At 50.2% G+C, this 17,398-nt stretch overlaps 1 protein-coding gene across 1 annotated transcript in view; it reads right to left on the reverse strand.

Moving 5' to 3' along the window:
• LOC115081985 (interferon-induced very large GTPase 1-like) overlaps positions 1 to 15,411 on the reverse strand; it is a 49,497-nt gene extending 34,086 nt beyond the window's left edge. The window contains exon 1 of the mRNA XM_029586226.1: positions 14,943 to 15,411. Within this exon, the coding sequence (XP_029442086.1) occupies positions 14,943 to 15,411 (469 nt within the window). The remainder of the gene's footprint in view (positions 1 to 14,942) is intronic.
• Positions 15,412 to 17,398: the final 1,987 nt, after the last annotated feature.

Below are 17,398 nucleotides of genomic sequence, written 5' to 3' on the forward strand. Positions count from 1 at the left end.
GTGCAATATTTGTACGAGTGTCTGCAAGCCACCAAGGGCATGTTTACGGCAGGGGGACAAGCGGTTCCGTCCCCGATTACGGATATGGAGGAATGTACACGGCACATGTTACGAGCGGTGTATGAGGGGTTCGAGACTTCTACAAGAGCTTCCGCTATGGCAATCTCAGCCAGACGTCTGGCCTGGCTCAAGGCTAGTGCCATTAGAGAAGAGCTACATGAAAAGCTGGCAAATTTACCATGCTCAGGGGACAACCTGTTCGGCGATCGGTTGCATGACACAGTAAGCAAACTTAAGGATCAGGCGCTGGCGGTCCAATCGCTGGCGGCTCCGCAGCCTCCGAAACGATACTTTTCAGCACGCCGGCAACCGTACAATAGACGGCCGTATAGGTCGTATCAAACCTTCAGACCTCAACCTTTCACCCCTTATCAACGGCAAGCGCATAACAATGCGCCTCAACAACAACAGAGAAGAGGAAAACCTCGAACGCAACGGCAACCACAGCAGCAGCAACAGACGGCAATCCCAAGTAAAACAACTCCGTCTTTTTGACTCCATTGCCACCTCTACCTCCATCCTTACCGGAACATCCCCCGGGCAGGGTGACAGCTTGTTGCGATGCATGGAAAGCCATTACGACAGATCAGTGGGTTCTAGACATAATTCAGGAGGGATATCACTTACACTTCCTCTCCAAACCCAGTGTTCCTTACTTTCCCCCGAAAAAAGGAAAACCTTGTCAAACCCAATTGGCCCAAGAATTGACCACATTACTTCATCAAAAAGCAATTCGCCAGATTCCTCACAACGAACAGGGCCAGGGGTTTTATTCCCCATATTTCCTCATCCCAAAGAAATCGGGGGGCACACGTCCCATTCTAGACCTACGGGAGCTCAACAAGCACCTAGTCCGAGAAAAATTCAAGATGGTGTCCCTGAAATCCATCCTCCCCTTACTTCAGCACGGGGATTGGATGTGTTCAATAGACCTCAAGGATGCGTATACCCATATCCCAATCCACAGTTCGTGTTGGCAATACCTGTGTTTCCAGTATCGCAACCAACATTACCAATACAGAGTACTACCCTTTGGACTGTCGGCAGCACCCAGGGTGTTCACCAAGTGCATGGTAGTAGTGGTGGCTTATCTTCGCTTACAGGGTCTAACAATATTCCCTTACCTGGACGACTGGCTATTAGTAGCATCGGATCCGGTGCTTCTGGAATCGCACCTCAACACTGCAATAACCTGTCTGCAACACTTGGGTTTGATCATCAATTACCCAAAATCCAAGTTACAACCAGCACAGATTCTGCAGTTCATTGGGGCACGTCTCGACACGAGTCAGGCCCGAGCGTTCCTTCCGGAGGACAGGAGACTAATCATCTACTCCCTGCTCTTAGCACTACAGAGCATGCAAACGTCTACGGCTCGAACGGTGCTCCGTTTGCTGGGTCATTTGGCGGCGGCGAATTTCACAGTCCCCAACACGAGGCTCCACATGCGACGCTTACAGTGGGGCCTGAAACGTCAGTGGACTCAACACACTCAACCGTTACACACACGGGTAGTTATAACTGCCCAGATGAGACAGGACATTGCATGGTGGCTCAAAGCGCCAGTTATGACCAAGGGGGCGCCGTTCAACCCGCCGCCACACAATGCAGTCCTTACGACGGATGCCTCACGGAGGGGCTGGGGAGCTCACCTGGACTCCCTAGAGACACAAGGCCTCTGGTCGCACGACGAACAACAGCTACAAATCAATCTGTTGGAGCTCAGAGCAATTCGAAACGCCCTACTCACCTTTCAGACTTACCTCCGGGGCCGGAGGCTCATGATATACACGGACAATCAAGTAGCCATGTTCTATATCAACAAACAAGGCGGGTCAGGTTCCTGGTCCCTCTGCAAGGAGGCGCTGCAGCTTTTTGCTCACGCCCACAAACACTCCATTCACCTGCAGGCCTCTTACCTGCCGGGAATTGCAAACACAAGAGCGGACAGACTGAGCCGAATATTTCACCCACACGAGTGGAAACTCAATCCCGAGGTCCTACAGGACATTTTCACCAGTTGGGGAACACCGACGATAGATCTGTTTGCCACGGAAGCCAACACTCAACTTCCTCAATTTTGTTCCATCCGACCCAGTCAACACAGAGTGGCGCAGGACGCCTTCCTGATTCCCTGGAACACAACGCTCCTGTATGCCTTTCCGCCGATTCCATTAATCACGAAAACGTTACAAAAATGCATCGCAGACAGCAGTCAGCTCATTCTCATAGCTCCAGCCTGGCCGCGTCAACCGTGGTACAGCTACCTCCTACGTCTGTCGGTAGAACAGCCGATCCGCTTCCCGGACCGTCCGGACCTTCTCTTGCAAGACGACGGCCTTCTCATCCACCCGCTTCTCTCATCCCTACATCTGACTGCGTGGAGATTGAGCGGGCACTATTAACGGAACAGGGGGTTTCCCACTCGGTACAAACTATTCTTCTCGAGTCCAGGAAACCATCCACCAGAAGAAGTTACTCCTTCAAATGGAAGCGCTACTCTACCTGGTGTGGGGTGCACAACATTTCGCCAATCGACTGCTCCCCCACTGCCTTACTAGACTATTTACACTCGCTCTATGAATCGGGACTGGCCACCTCCTCGATCCGGGTCCATCTTAGCGCTATTGCAGCGTATCATAGGCCTCTAGATAATCACTCTGTGGCAGAGCATCCGCTTCTATCTCGATTCTTCAAGAGTCTCCTACATTTACGACCACCAGTGTCTAAGCCACTGTTTCCATGGAATCTAAACTTACTGCTGGACCAGCTGATGCTATTTCCATTCGAACCCATGGAATCCGCACACATAAAGTACCTAACGTGGAAGACAGTTTTTCTAGTGGCGATAACATCTGCCCATAGGGTAAGTGAACTACAAGCGCTAGTGCACTACGAACCGTATCTACAGTTTCATCATGATAAGGTCGTTCTACGAACTCATCCTTCATTCCTTCCAAAGGTAGTGTCTGCCTTCCACCTCAATCAATCCATTAACTTACCGATTTTCTTTCCAAAACCTCATTCAAATGAGAGAGAACGATTACTGCACACCCTAGATTGCAAAAGGGCTTTAGCATACTATAAACGAAGGACACACTCCCTCAATAGATCTTCGCAACTGTTCCTCTCATTTAACCCTAACGCTCCTGGCCTCCCAGTAGCGAAACGCACCATCTCTAGCTGGATTGCGCAATGCATCAAATACTGCTATGCAAAAAAGGGGATGCCACTTTCTTCAACGCCAAACGCCCATCAAGTGAGAGCAATGGCCACATCGTTGGCTCATCTACAGAACGTTCAACCAGCGGATATCTGTAAAGCAGCCACGTGGTCCTCACTGCATACCTTCACATCCCACTATTGCATAGATAAGCTGTCGGCGGGAGATGCCATACTAGGGCACTCGGTTCTACACACCATGTCTAAGTAATGGCCACGACTGACACGATATTACACTACTTACAAACCATTTGACAATGCATACGGGAGCTTTGGACTCCCATACAGCATGGCTAATTCAGCCCTGCTATCGACGGGAAAAAGCAAGTTTGCTTACCGTAAACGGTGTTTCCGTAGATAGCAGGATGAATTAGCCATGCTGACCCGCCCTCCTCCCTGTCAGTCATGGGGTTTTTTTCCCGCTACGCTCAAGCTTAATTACAGACTGAGGAGAACAGTTGATGCTGCGCGGGAACCCACGCGCAGCCGCAGAGGATCAAAAGATCTTAACTCTACTAAAAAGCTCCGCCTCCTGGGCCCTGATTGACAGTTCCCATACAGCATGGCTAATTCATCCTGCTATCTACGGAAACACCGTTTACGGTAAGCAAACTTGCTTTTTTGGGTACTTGCCAGGTACTTGTAGCCTGGATTGCCCACTATTGGAAACAGGATGCTGGGCTTGATGGACCCTTGGTCTGACCCAGTATGGCAATTTCTTATGTTCTTATGAACAGGTGACTATAAACCGGTTATTTAGTCTCTCAGATAATAGAAGGCCTAGGGGGCACTCCATGAAGTCAGCAAGTGGCTCATTTAAAACAAATCAAAGAAAATGTTTTTTCACTCAGGACATAGTTAAGTTCTGGAATTCATTGCCAGAGCAGGTGGTTACAGCAGTTAGTGTAACTGGGTTTAAAACGGTTTGGATAAGTTCCTAGAGGAAAAATCCATAAACTGCTATTAATTAATATGCAATAGTAGCTTGAGATTTATTTAATATTTGGGTACTTGCCAGGATCTTCTGCCTGCGATTGGCCACTGTTGGAAACAGGATACTGGGCTTGATGGATCCTTGGTCTGACCCAGTATGGCATATCTTATGTTCTTATGGAGTTTGTTTTGCTTTTCTGAGTTGTCACCAGAACCAGAATATCTTTTTTGTATTGTGAGTTGTATGGGTAATGCCTTAGTTCTACTTTGCACCCATTGTTGGGGGCTGAGGGGAGTTCCTGTTGATGGAAATTATATGTTTACATTTAGCCCTGTGACTGTCACATGTTCAGTGTATCACACATGTGAAAACCATCTGTCAGGTGTGTCCTGGCTGAAAAACGTTTGAGAACTACTATCCTAGGCAAAGTGTACAGCCATGTGTGATCCCTTCCCCACACACAATTTAACATTTTGATGTTATAACAAATTTTACATGGAAAAGGACATTCAAAGTACAGTCTGCTGAAATGAAAATATGACTTATGTTACGTTTGTGGGTATGTGGGCCCCTGGGCTGCAGTGAGCGATGGAACCACCCACAGGGAGGAGCCCTGTGAGTCTCACCGTTGGGAAGCGAGGTCTTGGCTGACGTCAGTCACAGCTGTGGAATAGAGATTTTATTGGAGAGAGAGAGATACTGCCCGAGGAGCAGGTAGTGTAGGAGGAAACACAGAGTCTGTGCAATGGGATATACCCATAGGGAATACCTCAGTAATAGCAATCCGGTAGTGGTCCGCAGAGCGGGGTATACCGATGAGGTCCTCTTGTAGAGATGGTTCAGTAGCCTGCAGTGCAAGGCATACCAATGGGGCTCCTTTCTTAGGGAAGGTATGGTAATGGCCTGCAGCACGGGGTACACCGGTGAGGGTTCCCACAAGAGATGGTCCAGAAGAGATCCCCAATATAAGGTGCTCATAAGAGGATTCCTATGGAGGTGAACACGGTAGTGGCCTGCAGCGTGGGGTATGCCGGAGAGTAGTTGTAGTCTGAAGAGTCAAGGTACTCACAGCAAGGTGCATTCCAAGTTAGCCTCGGGAAACGAGGATAAGACGTGGTCCAAGGTAGAAGGCCCTCCGAGGAGTGGATAGCCAGAGACAAGGAAGGTCCCCCGAGGAGCAGGGGGACCTTCCTTGTCTCTGGCTATCCACTCCTCGGAGGGCCTTCTACCTTGGACCACGTCTTATCCTCGTTTCCCGAGGCTAACTTGGAATGTACCTTGCTGTGAGTACCTTGACTTTTGATGTTATAACAGGGGGACCTTCCTTGTCTCTGTGTTTTTGAACACAAAGCAAGCTACACATTATACAATGTGTAGCTTGCTTTGTGTTCAAAAACATTTTTTACTTTATATTGTAATTAATATTTATTTTCATTACATAGTTCCCCCATGGCACAAGTATTCGGTTTATTAATATAAGAACATAAGAAAATGCCATACTGGGTCAGACCAAGGGTCCATCAAGCCCAGCATCCTGTTTCCAACAGTGGCCAATCCAGGCCATAAGAACCTGGCAAGTACCCAAAAACTAAGTGTATTCCATGTAACCATTGCTAATGGCAGTGGCTATTCTCTAAGTGAACTTAATAGCAGGTAATGGACTTCTCCTCCAAGAACTTATCCAATCCTTTTTTAAACACAGCTATACTAACTGCACTAACCACATTCTCTGGCAACAAATTCCAGAGTTTAATTGTGCGTAGAGTAAAAAAGAACTTTCTCCGATTAGTTTTAAATGTGCCCCATGCTAACTTCATGGAGTGCCCCTAGTCTTTCTACTATCCAAAAGAGTAAATAACCGATTCACATCTACCCGTTCTAGACCTCTCATGATTTTTTTTTTTTTTTACAGTACAATACTATTTCACACATGTTCTGTCCGTTCATTTTCATCCCACGTTTATATTTTTTTTCCTTTTCTGGCACATATTTCCTTTTTTTTTTCCTTTTCTGGCACATATTTATATAGCATCTGTTTTTAATAGGGGCATTTTTCCTAGACTAAACATATGAGCACCCTCTCAGCTGCTTGCGCTTGAAAAGTATTTTGACGAGTTTCACCATATTTTCGAATAGGATACACAGCCTCAGTATTGATTTAAATGTCCTTATTGTTGAGTGTGTGTGAACCATAGGTAACCATAACTGGTTTACAATGTCCAAAAAATTATTTGTTGTTTAGAATTTTATGACACATCTAATTTACATTTCCTAGCGTGTAGCCAGATGGACTCAGAACGAATGGGTATAGTATGCTCGTGCTAGCAGTTGGAGACGGATCTGACGTCAGCACGGGTATATATACCCCCACAGGAAGCGTAGCAACTCAGTAATTTCCGTCTCCAAAGCAGTTTGGAGAGCCTGCACGCTTGCTGAGCGTGTTTCCAATCTACTTTCTATTTTCTACTTTCTGTATTCTTCTTACTAAATTTCTTCAGGAACATCGAGCCCCGCACTCCTGCGGTGATACCCTTGGGGTCCCTCCCCCAGTTGAGTTTCCCGGGGTGATTTCCGCAATCTCCCGGAGGTTTAAGGCCTCGGTCTGGTGGCCGAATCGCGGCAGGGACGTAGCCCCCGGGCGAGAAGGGCTCGGGCGTGGCGAAAGAGGCGCCTCGGTCCCGGCGTGGACGAGGCAGCGGGTGCATTTCCTCAAGCGCGGCGGTGAAGGTATTTCTCCTCTTCCCCCACAGCCGGAGACCGCCCGGGTTCCAACTGGGAAGCGCCGAGGATCAGGTAAGGCGTACATCTCTTACTTTTTGGTCTCCGAGGAACGAGGATCAGCGGCGTTGCCTGCATGTGGCACGCCGTGGAGGTCGCCATTTTGTCTGCCTTGTTCAGGTATTGAGCGCCCATGATAGGCGCCTGTCTATGCTTAAGCGCATATGGGATATCCTTGAGTGTATATTGCATACTACTGAGCACATATTGTATATCATTGTGCGTATATTGCTGACTGCAGACTAATGAGCGCATATTGGATTTTATTGAGTGTATGTTGCTAATCGCATACTAATGAGCGCATATTGGTTATCATTGAGAGTATATTGCTGCCGCATATTATTGAGCGCCTGTTGTGTTAAGCGTATATTGCTGCCGCATATTAGTCAGCGCCTGTTGTATTAAGCGTATATTGCTGCCGCATATTATTGAGCGCCTGTTGTGTTAAGCGTATATTGCTGCCGCATATTATTGAGCGCCTGTTGTATTAAGCGTATATTGCTGTCGCATATTATTGAGCGCTTATTGTATTAAGCATATATTGCTGCCGCTTATTATTGAGCGCCTGTTGTATTAAGCGTATGTTGCTGCCGCATATTATTGAGCGCCTGTTGTGTTAAGCGTATATTGCTGCCGCATATTATTGAGCGCCTGTTGTATTAAGCGACTGTTGTATTAAGTGTATATTGCTGCCGCATATTATTGAGCGCTTATTGTATTAAGCATATATTGCTGCCGCTTATTATTGAGCGCCTGTTTTATTAAACGCCTGTTGTATTAAGTGTATATTGCTGCCGCATATTATTGAGCGCCTGTTGTATTGAGCGCATATTGCTGCCGCAGATTATTAAGCACCTGTTGTATTGAGCGCATATTGCTGCCGCATATTATTAAGCGCATATTTTTCAATGGAACAGAACGCCTCAGCGTCTTCAGCGGCAGCGCCTCCTGATTCAGGCATTAAAGCCCTCGGCCTCTGCTCAGCATGCCAGCTTAGAGCCACACATAGTGAGGAGCCAGACTCCCTTTGTGCCCAATGTGAGGAGGCAGTGGGAGCCTCGGGCCAGGACCAGTCTCAACCACGATTTGCTGACAGTTCCCCAGGGGCCACTCCGGATCTAGCGGGCAGTCTCGAACAACCTGGGATCCCGGGGGATCTGGTACCCTGACGACTCGAGACCGCTTCCATTTCCTGGGTGGATCTCTTTAAGGGGATCCATGCCTTTGTACAGATGCAGTCAGCTTCCCGTCCAGGCCCTGCTGCTCCTGCCGCTGCGGTTGTTACTCCAGCTGATCCTGCCCCTGGACCTTCGCGCCCTTATCATGGGCACCCGCCTCCGAGCAGTCCGGTTCAGACGGACCCTGATGTCTCGGAGGACGAGTCCGAACCCCCGGAGGAGGGGGAACTTTCCTCGGGGATTGAGCCATATCGAACCATGAGGCGGTTCTTTCCCAAAGAAGATCTCTCCGACCTGGTATCTCAGTTCCTGGCAGAGTTGGATATTACAGGTCCCAGCACTACGGCGCCCTCTACGCAGAACCCTCTGCTGGAAGGTCTTTGTCCTCCAGCCCGCCATTTTCCCTTCTTGCAAGCAGCACAGCAACTGATAGATTTGGAATGGGCGGCACCAGCGGCCTCATTCAAAGGGGGTCGGGCCCTGACGGGCATGTACCCTCTGGAACCGGCAATCAAGGAGATGCTGGTGTGCCCTCAGGTGGACGCCTTGGTCAGCGCTGTGGTCAAGCGCAATACCATTCCAGTTGAGGGGGGGGGGGGCCCTCAAGGAGGCTCATGACCGACGCCTGGATGCCATCCTGAAACAGACCTTTGAGGTGGCAGCTCTATCTTTGCGGATCGCAACCTGCTGCACAGTGGTGACGCGTTCCTGTTTGTCACAGGTCAGGAACAATGCTCCGGCAACAGACATGGAGTCAGCTCTCTCTTTCCTCACGGATACTGCATCCGACCTAGTCCGTACAACAGCTAAGGGGGTCTCATCCTCCGTAGCCGCCAGGAGGCAGCTCTGGATACGGAATTGGTTAGCCGATGCGCCTTCGAAGACACGCCTCACCAGAATGCCCTTTAGGGGTTCTTTCCTGTTCGGCAGCGACCTTGATAAACTGGCCAGCACATGGGGCACCTCTCCTTTACCTCGATTGCCGGAAGATCGATTCAGAAGGAACCAGCGTGCCTTTCCAAGGCCCTCCAGAGGTAGAAGCTCCCAACGCTTCACTCCCTATAGGAGTCGCTACCAGGCACCTCGTCCTCAGGCCAGGAATCAGTCCTTTCGGGCCAAGCAGCGCAAGAGGGGAGCCAGCTCGGGTTCAGGTCCCGGCCGCGCCTCACAATGAGAATCAGCCGATCCATCCGGGGGATGGAGCCATAGGGGGCAGGTTAACCCTCTTCTACCCCAGATGGGTCGAGATTACGTCGGACCAGTGGGTCCTCGCCATCATCCGAGAGGGGTATTATCTGGACTTTCATCATCTCCCTCCGGACAAGTTTGTGGAGTCTTCGTGTCCCATACACAAGAAGGCAGCATTGGAAGCTACCCTGGCGAGGCTCCTGTCCTTGAAAGCCATCATCCCAGTACCTGCCTGGGAAATGAATTCTGGACACTATTCCATTTATTTCATGGTACCCAAGAAAGAGGGCACTTTCCGGCCCGTATTGGACCTCAAGTCAGTCATTCGATACTTAAGGGTCCCGAGGTTTCGCATGGAAACTCTGCGCTCAATCAAGACCGCAGTACAGCCAGGAGAATTCCTCACGGCCTTAGACTTATCAGAAGCCTACCTGCATATCCCGATCCATCCGGATCATCAGTGCTACCTACGCTTCATGGTTCTGGGACGCCATTTCCAATTCCGGGCTCTGCCCTTTGGGTTAGCCACGGCGCCGCAGACCTTCACCAAGGTGGTCGTAGTGGTAGCAGTGGCGCTCAGACGGGAAGGAATCCTTGTCCATCCCTACCTAGACGATTGGCTGATCAGGGCAAAATCACGAGAGGAGAGCAATCGGGCAACCAACAGAGTGATCGCCCTTCTGGAAAGCCTGGGATGGGTAGTCAACCTCAACAAGAGTTGCCTACAGCCTTCCCAATCACTGGAATACCTGGGAGTCCAGTTCGAAACCCAGGCAGACAAAGTCAGTCTCACTACCAAGAGAAGGTTAAAACTTCAGACGCGTCTCCGGTCCTTGATGGGAGCCAGCCGGCCCATAGCTTGGGATTATCTGCAGGTTCTCGGCTTCATGGCCTCCACCCTGGAAGTGGTGCCCTGGGCAAGGGCCCATATGAGACCTCTACAACACTCCCTGCTCTCTCGCTGGAGCCCCCGCTTCCGGAATTATTCCACGCACCTACCTCTGCCGGCCAGAGTGAGGACCCAGTTACGGTGGTGGTTGCAGTCCAATCACACGAGCAGGGGGTTGAAGATGTCCTCCCCCACGTGGACTCTGCTCACCACAGATGCCAGCCTGAGCGGCTGGGGAGCACACTGCGAAGAACTCACCACACAAGGGCGGTGGAACAGAGAAGAGTCAGGATGGAACATCAACCGTCTAAAGGCACGAGCAGTCTGGTTAGCCTGCCTGCAATTGGCTCACAGACTGAGGAACAGAGCAGTCAGAGTGATGTCCGACAACGCCACCACGGTGGCATACATCAACCGCCAGGGCGGAACCAGAAGCCGACAGGTATCTCTAGAGATAGCCCCGTTGATGGCTTGGGCAGAGGCAAATCTTCAGGACATCTCCGCCGTCCACATTGCCGGGAAGGACAACACCACGGCAGACTTCCTCAGCAGAGAAAGCCTAAATCCAGGGGAATGGCAGCTGTCACCCACAGCCTTCCAGATGATTGTGGATCACTGGGGGATTCCGGACATGGACTTACTAGCGGACAGGTCCAATGCTCAAGTACCCAGATAATTCAGCCGCAAGCGAAATCCGTTCTCACACAGGATCGACGCCCTGGTTCAGCCATGGCCTCCAGGGACTCTGCTATACGCCTTTCCTCCGTGGCCTCTACTGGGCGCCCTGATCCACAAGATCCAGAAGCACCGGGGCCTAGTTCTTCTAGTGGCACCAGACTGGCCAAGAAGACCCTGGTACGCGGACATGAGAAGACTACTGGCAGGGGAGCCCATTCCCCTGCCTCCTCTCCGGGACCTGCTTCGTCAAGGTCCCATCCTCCACGAGGATCCGGCTCAATTCTCTCTTACGGTCTGGCCATTGAGAGGGCTAGACTGAAGAAAAGAGGTTACTCGGAGCCCGTGATAGATACACTCCTCCGAGCCCGCAAGTTTTCCACATCCCTCACCTACGTAAGGATCTGGAGAATATTTGAAGACTGGTGCGATACTCACGACACCAATCCACATGCGACCACAATTCCTATTGTTTTGGATTTTCTACAGGATGGGCTTCAGAAGGGTCTCTCCCTAAGCTCCATCAAGGTTCAGGTGGCTGCGCTGTCTTGCTACGGTCCCAGGAGGGATGGCAAGACCATTGCCACGTATCCAGATGTTTCTCGCTTCCTGAAAGGAGTCAAGCACAATCGTCCACCACTGAAGTGGCCAGTGCCCCTGTGGAACCTTAACCTAGTTTTGGATTTCCTCGCGGGATCCACCTTCAGACCCCTTCGGGGCCTGTCTCTCCATTCTCTAACTTTGAAGATGGTGTTTCTGCTGGCAGTGTGTTCCGCACGCCGCATCTCAGAGCTACAAGCGCTGTCCTGCCAGGATCCCTTTCTGAGAATCACTCCTGAGGCGATCCATCTTCGCATGGTTCCCTCCTTTCTACCTAAAGTGGTTTCACGATTTCACCTCAACCAAACCATATCCTTGCCTACCACGGCGAGTTTGAAGAAATCTGAAGAAGGGCGTTTACTACGCCATCTCGACATCGGCAGATTGCTGCCCAGATATCTGGAATTGACACAAGAAGTACGAAAGACGGACCATCTGTTCGTCCTGCACAGCGGAAAGAAACAAGGTGAAGCGGCCTCTCGGCCCACCATCGCCCGCTGGATTAAAGAAGTTATCAGAGCAGCTTACGTAGAGGCCGGGAAGTCGCCGCCTCTACAAGTCGAGGCTCATTCTACCAGAGCCCAAGCAGCATCTTGGGAAGAATCCAGGATGCTGTCGCCTGCAGAAATATGTAAAGCGGCGACATAGTCCTCCCTCCATACCTTTTCCAGGTTCTACCATCTGGATGTCCAGGCCAGGGAGGACACAGCATTTGCGAGGGCAGTCCTACACGGTCCTCAGGCAGCCTCCCACCCAGGCTGGGAGTAAAGCTTTTGTACATCCCATTCGTTCTGAGTCCATCTGGCTACACGCTAGGAAATGTTGAGATTACTTACCTGATAATCTCCTTTTCCTTAGTGTAGACAGATGGACTCAGCATCCCGCCCAGGCTGCCAGTATACATGGGTTTCACCGATTCAAGGTAGGCCATGTCCTTTTGCTTACATAAGAGCGTCCCCTTTGCCAGGTGTCGACGCCTTCCGGTTGTGAATGCTGGTGGTCTCCAGCTCCTATCAATCGGTCAGGGGAATCCTGTTTCACTAATTCATTGATCGTCAGTACACACATCTCCATAAAAGCTTTTGCAAGGAAGATTACTGAGTTGCTACGCTTCCTGTGGGGGTATATATACCTGTGCTGACGTCAGATCCGTCTCCAACTGCTAGCACGAGCATACTATACCCATTCGTTCCGAGTCCATCTGTCTACACTAAGGAAAAGGAGATTATCAGGTAAGTAATCTCAACATTTTAGCCCAAACGGTTTTCTTAGATAGCCTACCCTGTTGCTTTATCAGTCAAGGGTCCTAGCCTGTCCAGGGTGACCTGCAAGTAAAGAGTCGTGGATCCATCTAAGGATCTTCCTACTGAGTGGTCGAGGAACCATAATCTTCCCGGTTTGTACTGTGTGTGTGGCAGAGAGGAGCCATCAACCCATCGCTGGGTTGATGATATGGCGTGGTGTGTCTGGAACATCCTCTGTAGTAAATGAACGGGAGAGTGCAACAGTTCGGATGTTTTGTTTGCTGGCCGGTACCGCAAGAGAAAATTGAATTGGGCAAAGAATAGAGACCAGCGGGCTTGTCTGTGATTAAGGCATTGAGCATGGTGCAGGTACTCAAGGTTCTTGTGGTCAGTGTAAACCGTGATTTGGTGCTGCACTCCCTCGAGCCAGGGGTGCTACTCCTCAAAGGCCAACTTTATTGCTAGTAGTTCCTTGTCCTCGATCCTGTAGTTGGACTCCGTGGGAGAAAATCGCCGGGAGAAAAAGGAGCATGGGTGTAGAGTGTGATTAGCGGAGTGTTAGCTGAGGACTGCGCCAACTCCAATGTCAGATGCGTCTACCTCGACGATGAAGGGCTGTTGGGGTCTGGGTGGTGTAGGCACAATTCTCGTAAAAACGCCTCCTTGAGTTCTTGGAAGGCGGTCACGGCTTCGGATGACCATTGAGAAGGGTTGGCTCCCTTCCGAGTCATAGCTGTGAGTGGGGCAGACAGAGTAGAGTAGTGATTGATGAATGACCTGTAGTAATTGGTGAAGCCCAAGAATCTTCGGAGTGCCTTGAGCCCTGTGGACTGGTGCCAATCCTGGATGCTGTTAGTCTTTTTTGAATCCATCTGGAATGCTTGGCTTGAGACCACGTAACTCAAGAAGGGACCCGACTCCTGGTGAAAGGAGCACTTCTCCAGTTTAGTGTATAACTATGTCCCTTAAACATTGTAAGACATTAGTGACGTCCAAGTGATGGCTCTAAAGGTCTTGTGAAAAAACCAAAATGTCGTCCAGATATACCACTATGCAAGTGTACAGCATGTCCCTGAGGATTTCATTCATCATGTTTTGAAAAACTGCCGGGGCATTGCAGAGGCCGAACGGCATTACTAAATATTCAAAATGGCCATCATGGGGGTTAAAAGCTGTCTTCCATTTATCGCCCCAGCGTATCCTCACTAAATTGTATGCTCCTCTGAGGTCCAATTTGGTGAAAATCTTGGCCCCTTGGAGCCTGTTGAAAAGTTCAGATGTTAAAGGCAATGGATAACGATCCTTCTGGGTGATCTCGTTTAAGTCGCGGTAGTCTATGCACGGCTGGAGAGAGCAGTCTTTTTTTCCTACGAAGAAGAATCCAGCTCCGGCAGGAGACTTAGCAGGTCGAATAAAGCCTTTCGCCAAGTTCTCTTTTATATACTCGGACATGGCCTTGGTTTCAGTCAGAGAAAGTGGGTACACCCTTCCTCTAGGAGGCTCAGTGTTGGGTAGTAAGTTTATAGCACAATCAAAAGAGCGATGAGGCGGTATCTGTGGCTTTCTTGCAGAACACATCCTTAAACGAGGAGTACAGTGATGGAAGGCCCGGAATAGAGGTTGTAGTAGTTAGGCAGGGTATGGGAGAAACAACCTTCAAGCACTTCCCATGGCAGGAATCGCCCCAGTGAGACAACTGTAATGTGCTCCAATCAAATTGGGGTGTATGCGTTTGCACCCACAGCAGTCCAAGTACCACAGGGTGTATAGCTTTGTCTAGAACTAGGAACGAGATGGCCTCTGTGTGCATAAACCCAGTGAGAAGGTGGATAGGATCCGTGGATCGGGTAACTTCGCCTGGTAATGGCTTGCCATGGATAGAAGACAATAGCAGTGGCGTAGGTATCTGTACAGTGGGAATTCATAGGTGTTCCACGAGTTGTTTATGTATAAAATTGCTGCTGGCCCCGGAATCTACCAGCCCTAATGTGTGAAACTACAGGGAGTCCGAGTTGATAGAGACAGGCAGTGTTAGTGGAGGAGATGGTGCTGTTAGGCCTAGGAAGAGTCCTCCGGCGGATCCTAGACCTGGAAATTTCCCGGACAGATTGGGCAGGAGAGTACTATATGACCCGGTTGGCCGCAAAGCAGGCAGAGGCCTGATCTCTGCTGACGACGCTTCTCTTTAGCGGAAAGATGACTATGACCCAACTGCATAGGTTCATCCTCATCGATACTGGGTGCAGGAGCAGTCTGGATGACCGGTGTTAGACGAATGCAAAGGGCACCTGATGACACTTCCTTGGTTCCTTTAGCCTCATGTGATCGCTCACGTAGCCAACGATCAATGCGACCAGCGAGGTCGATAAGGGAGTCCAAGGCTTCAGGGAGTTCAAACGCAGCAAATTCATCCTTGATGCGTGAACTTAACCTTTCAAGGAATATGGCACGCAGGCAGTCCAGGTCCCAGTGTATTCCTGAGGAAAGAGTCTTGAACTCAATGACATACCCGGTCAACGACAGAGTATCTTGTTGTAGGTGCAGGAGTGTGAATCCAGCGATGGTTTTGCGACCGGGGTCATCAAATACTGAGCGGAATAGGGCAAGAAAGCCCGGCGGGTCGTTGAGTATCAGATCCCTCATTTCCCAGAGGCCTTTCCGTCCAGGAGAGACAGGATATTGTTGCATCCGGTCGCAGACAGCTGGGAACGCTCTGCCTCACCTCTCTTCTACCCTTTTCCTCCTCCCTCGAAAAGATGGCTGCCTCCCCTGCGGTTTTCCCTGAGTCCCTCGGCGTCTCCAAGCCAACATGGGCGTCCCCGTCCACCATGCTTCTTCCTGAGGCCTACTAGGGCACGCGCGCACACTCTGCCTACGTTTTTGAATACGTCATGGCGGGAACCTCGGGGGCGGCCCCACCGCATGACGTCAGTACCTCTGGGTATTTAACCTCTGCTCCACTCCAAATTCAGCGAGTTAGCAAGGACTTCAGTTTTGCTACTCTGACCGCTTCTAAGCTGCTCGCTTGGATTCCTCATTACCCTCCGGGGTATGTCACTCCTACCGAAGCTCTAGGTACCCGCTCCTTGGGGGGCCTCTTGCTTCTGCCTAACCTTAAGGACACCTGCTCCTCGGGGGTCCTGTTTGCTTTCTTTCAGGAACCTTTGGCGCTCCTAGATACTCGCTCCTCAAGGGCCTGTTCTGCTCAGGGTATTCTGCACCTCGGACCATGGGTCCCTCTCTTCATTCTACCATCAATCTACCATCAAAGGAAGTTATCAGCACTGCTACTCTGTGAGTATCTCTACGCTCCAGTTCTCTTCATTCCACCCTTCAGGTTCACGCCCTATCCCGCGCTGTGGAACACTACCGGACCTTTGCTACATCTGGGTGAGACCATCTACTGCAGAGACTGTCTGAGCTAGTGTGTATTTGCTGGACTGCACTACTGTCTGTTCCTTGGACAAGATTTAATGCATCAACAGCAGTATAATAAAGCTTTCTTTCCTCAGTATCTGCTTACTAGAGTCTAGCCAATCATTGTGGTTCTCCACGGGCCCCTCCCCATGGGAGGAGTCATCACCACTTTGACCAAGAGTCCACAATATGCCACATACACAACAGATTGCTAACTCCATGGACTCTGCTCAGCTCGTAGCCTTGCAGGCCATTCCTAGCCTAGCCCAGCAGATCACTGAGCAACAAAAGTCTCTGGAAAGCCTGGCTACTGCCTTCAATCAGCTACATGCTCAACTGAATACTTTGGCAACTCCAATGAAAGAATTGCTGCCTCCGGAGGTGAATGTCAAGACCACCGTACCGTTATCCACGCCTACCTACTTCACGGGTGAAGCAAGGATGTGTAGAGGGTTTGTTAATCAATGCAATATGCATTTTTCTATGCAACCTACCCTCTTTCCCACAGAAGCTTCCAAGACCACCTATATCCTATCTCTACTTGAAGGAAGAGCCTAGGCTTGAGCTTCACGTTATGGGACCATGAAGATCCTATCCTGAATGACCTATCAGGATTTTTAAAACTTTTCAAGTCTGTCTTCAATGACCCGGCTCGCCACACCGTCGCTGGCTCTGCTCTGCTCCATCTCCAGCAAGGTAATAAGCTGCTAGCTGACTATGCTATCAAATTCAAGACTTTAGCATCCAAACTACACTGGAGAACAGGATGTTTATGTGCTTTCTTCATGGAGGGTCTCAACTCTCGCTTAAAAGACGATCTGGTGGCTCGCGATCTGCCTGATACCCTTGAGTCTCTCATGGAACTGGCTGGGAGAATAGACCACCGGATTCGAGACCGAACTCAAGAGGCTAAGAGTCCTCAGAAGCCCACCCTGGGATCTAACCATCCTAAACCTGTGCCAATTGCCTCCAGCCTACCATCTGCACCCCTAGAAGAAGATGAGCCTATGCAACTAGGAAGAAGTCATTTAACTTCTAAAGAAAGATGATTCCACAAACACATAGGGTAATGCATGTACTGCGGCCAATCAGGCCACGCCGTCTAAACTTGTCCCATCTGTCCGGGAAACTTTCAGGCCTAGGATCTGCAGGAGGACTTCTCCTAGGCCTCACTGCTTCATCTCCTCCATTTTCTCTACCAGTCTCTCTTATC

Source organism: Rhinatrema bivittatum, unplaced genomic scaffold (assembly GCF_901001135.1).
Source record: "Rhinatrema bivittatum unplaced genomic scaffold, aRhiBiv1.1, whole genome shotgun sequence".
Lineage (NCBI taxonomy): Eukaryota > Metazoa > Chordata > Amphibia > Gymnophiona > Rhinatrematidae > Rhinatrema > Rhinatrema bivittatum.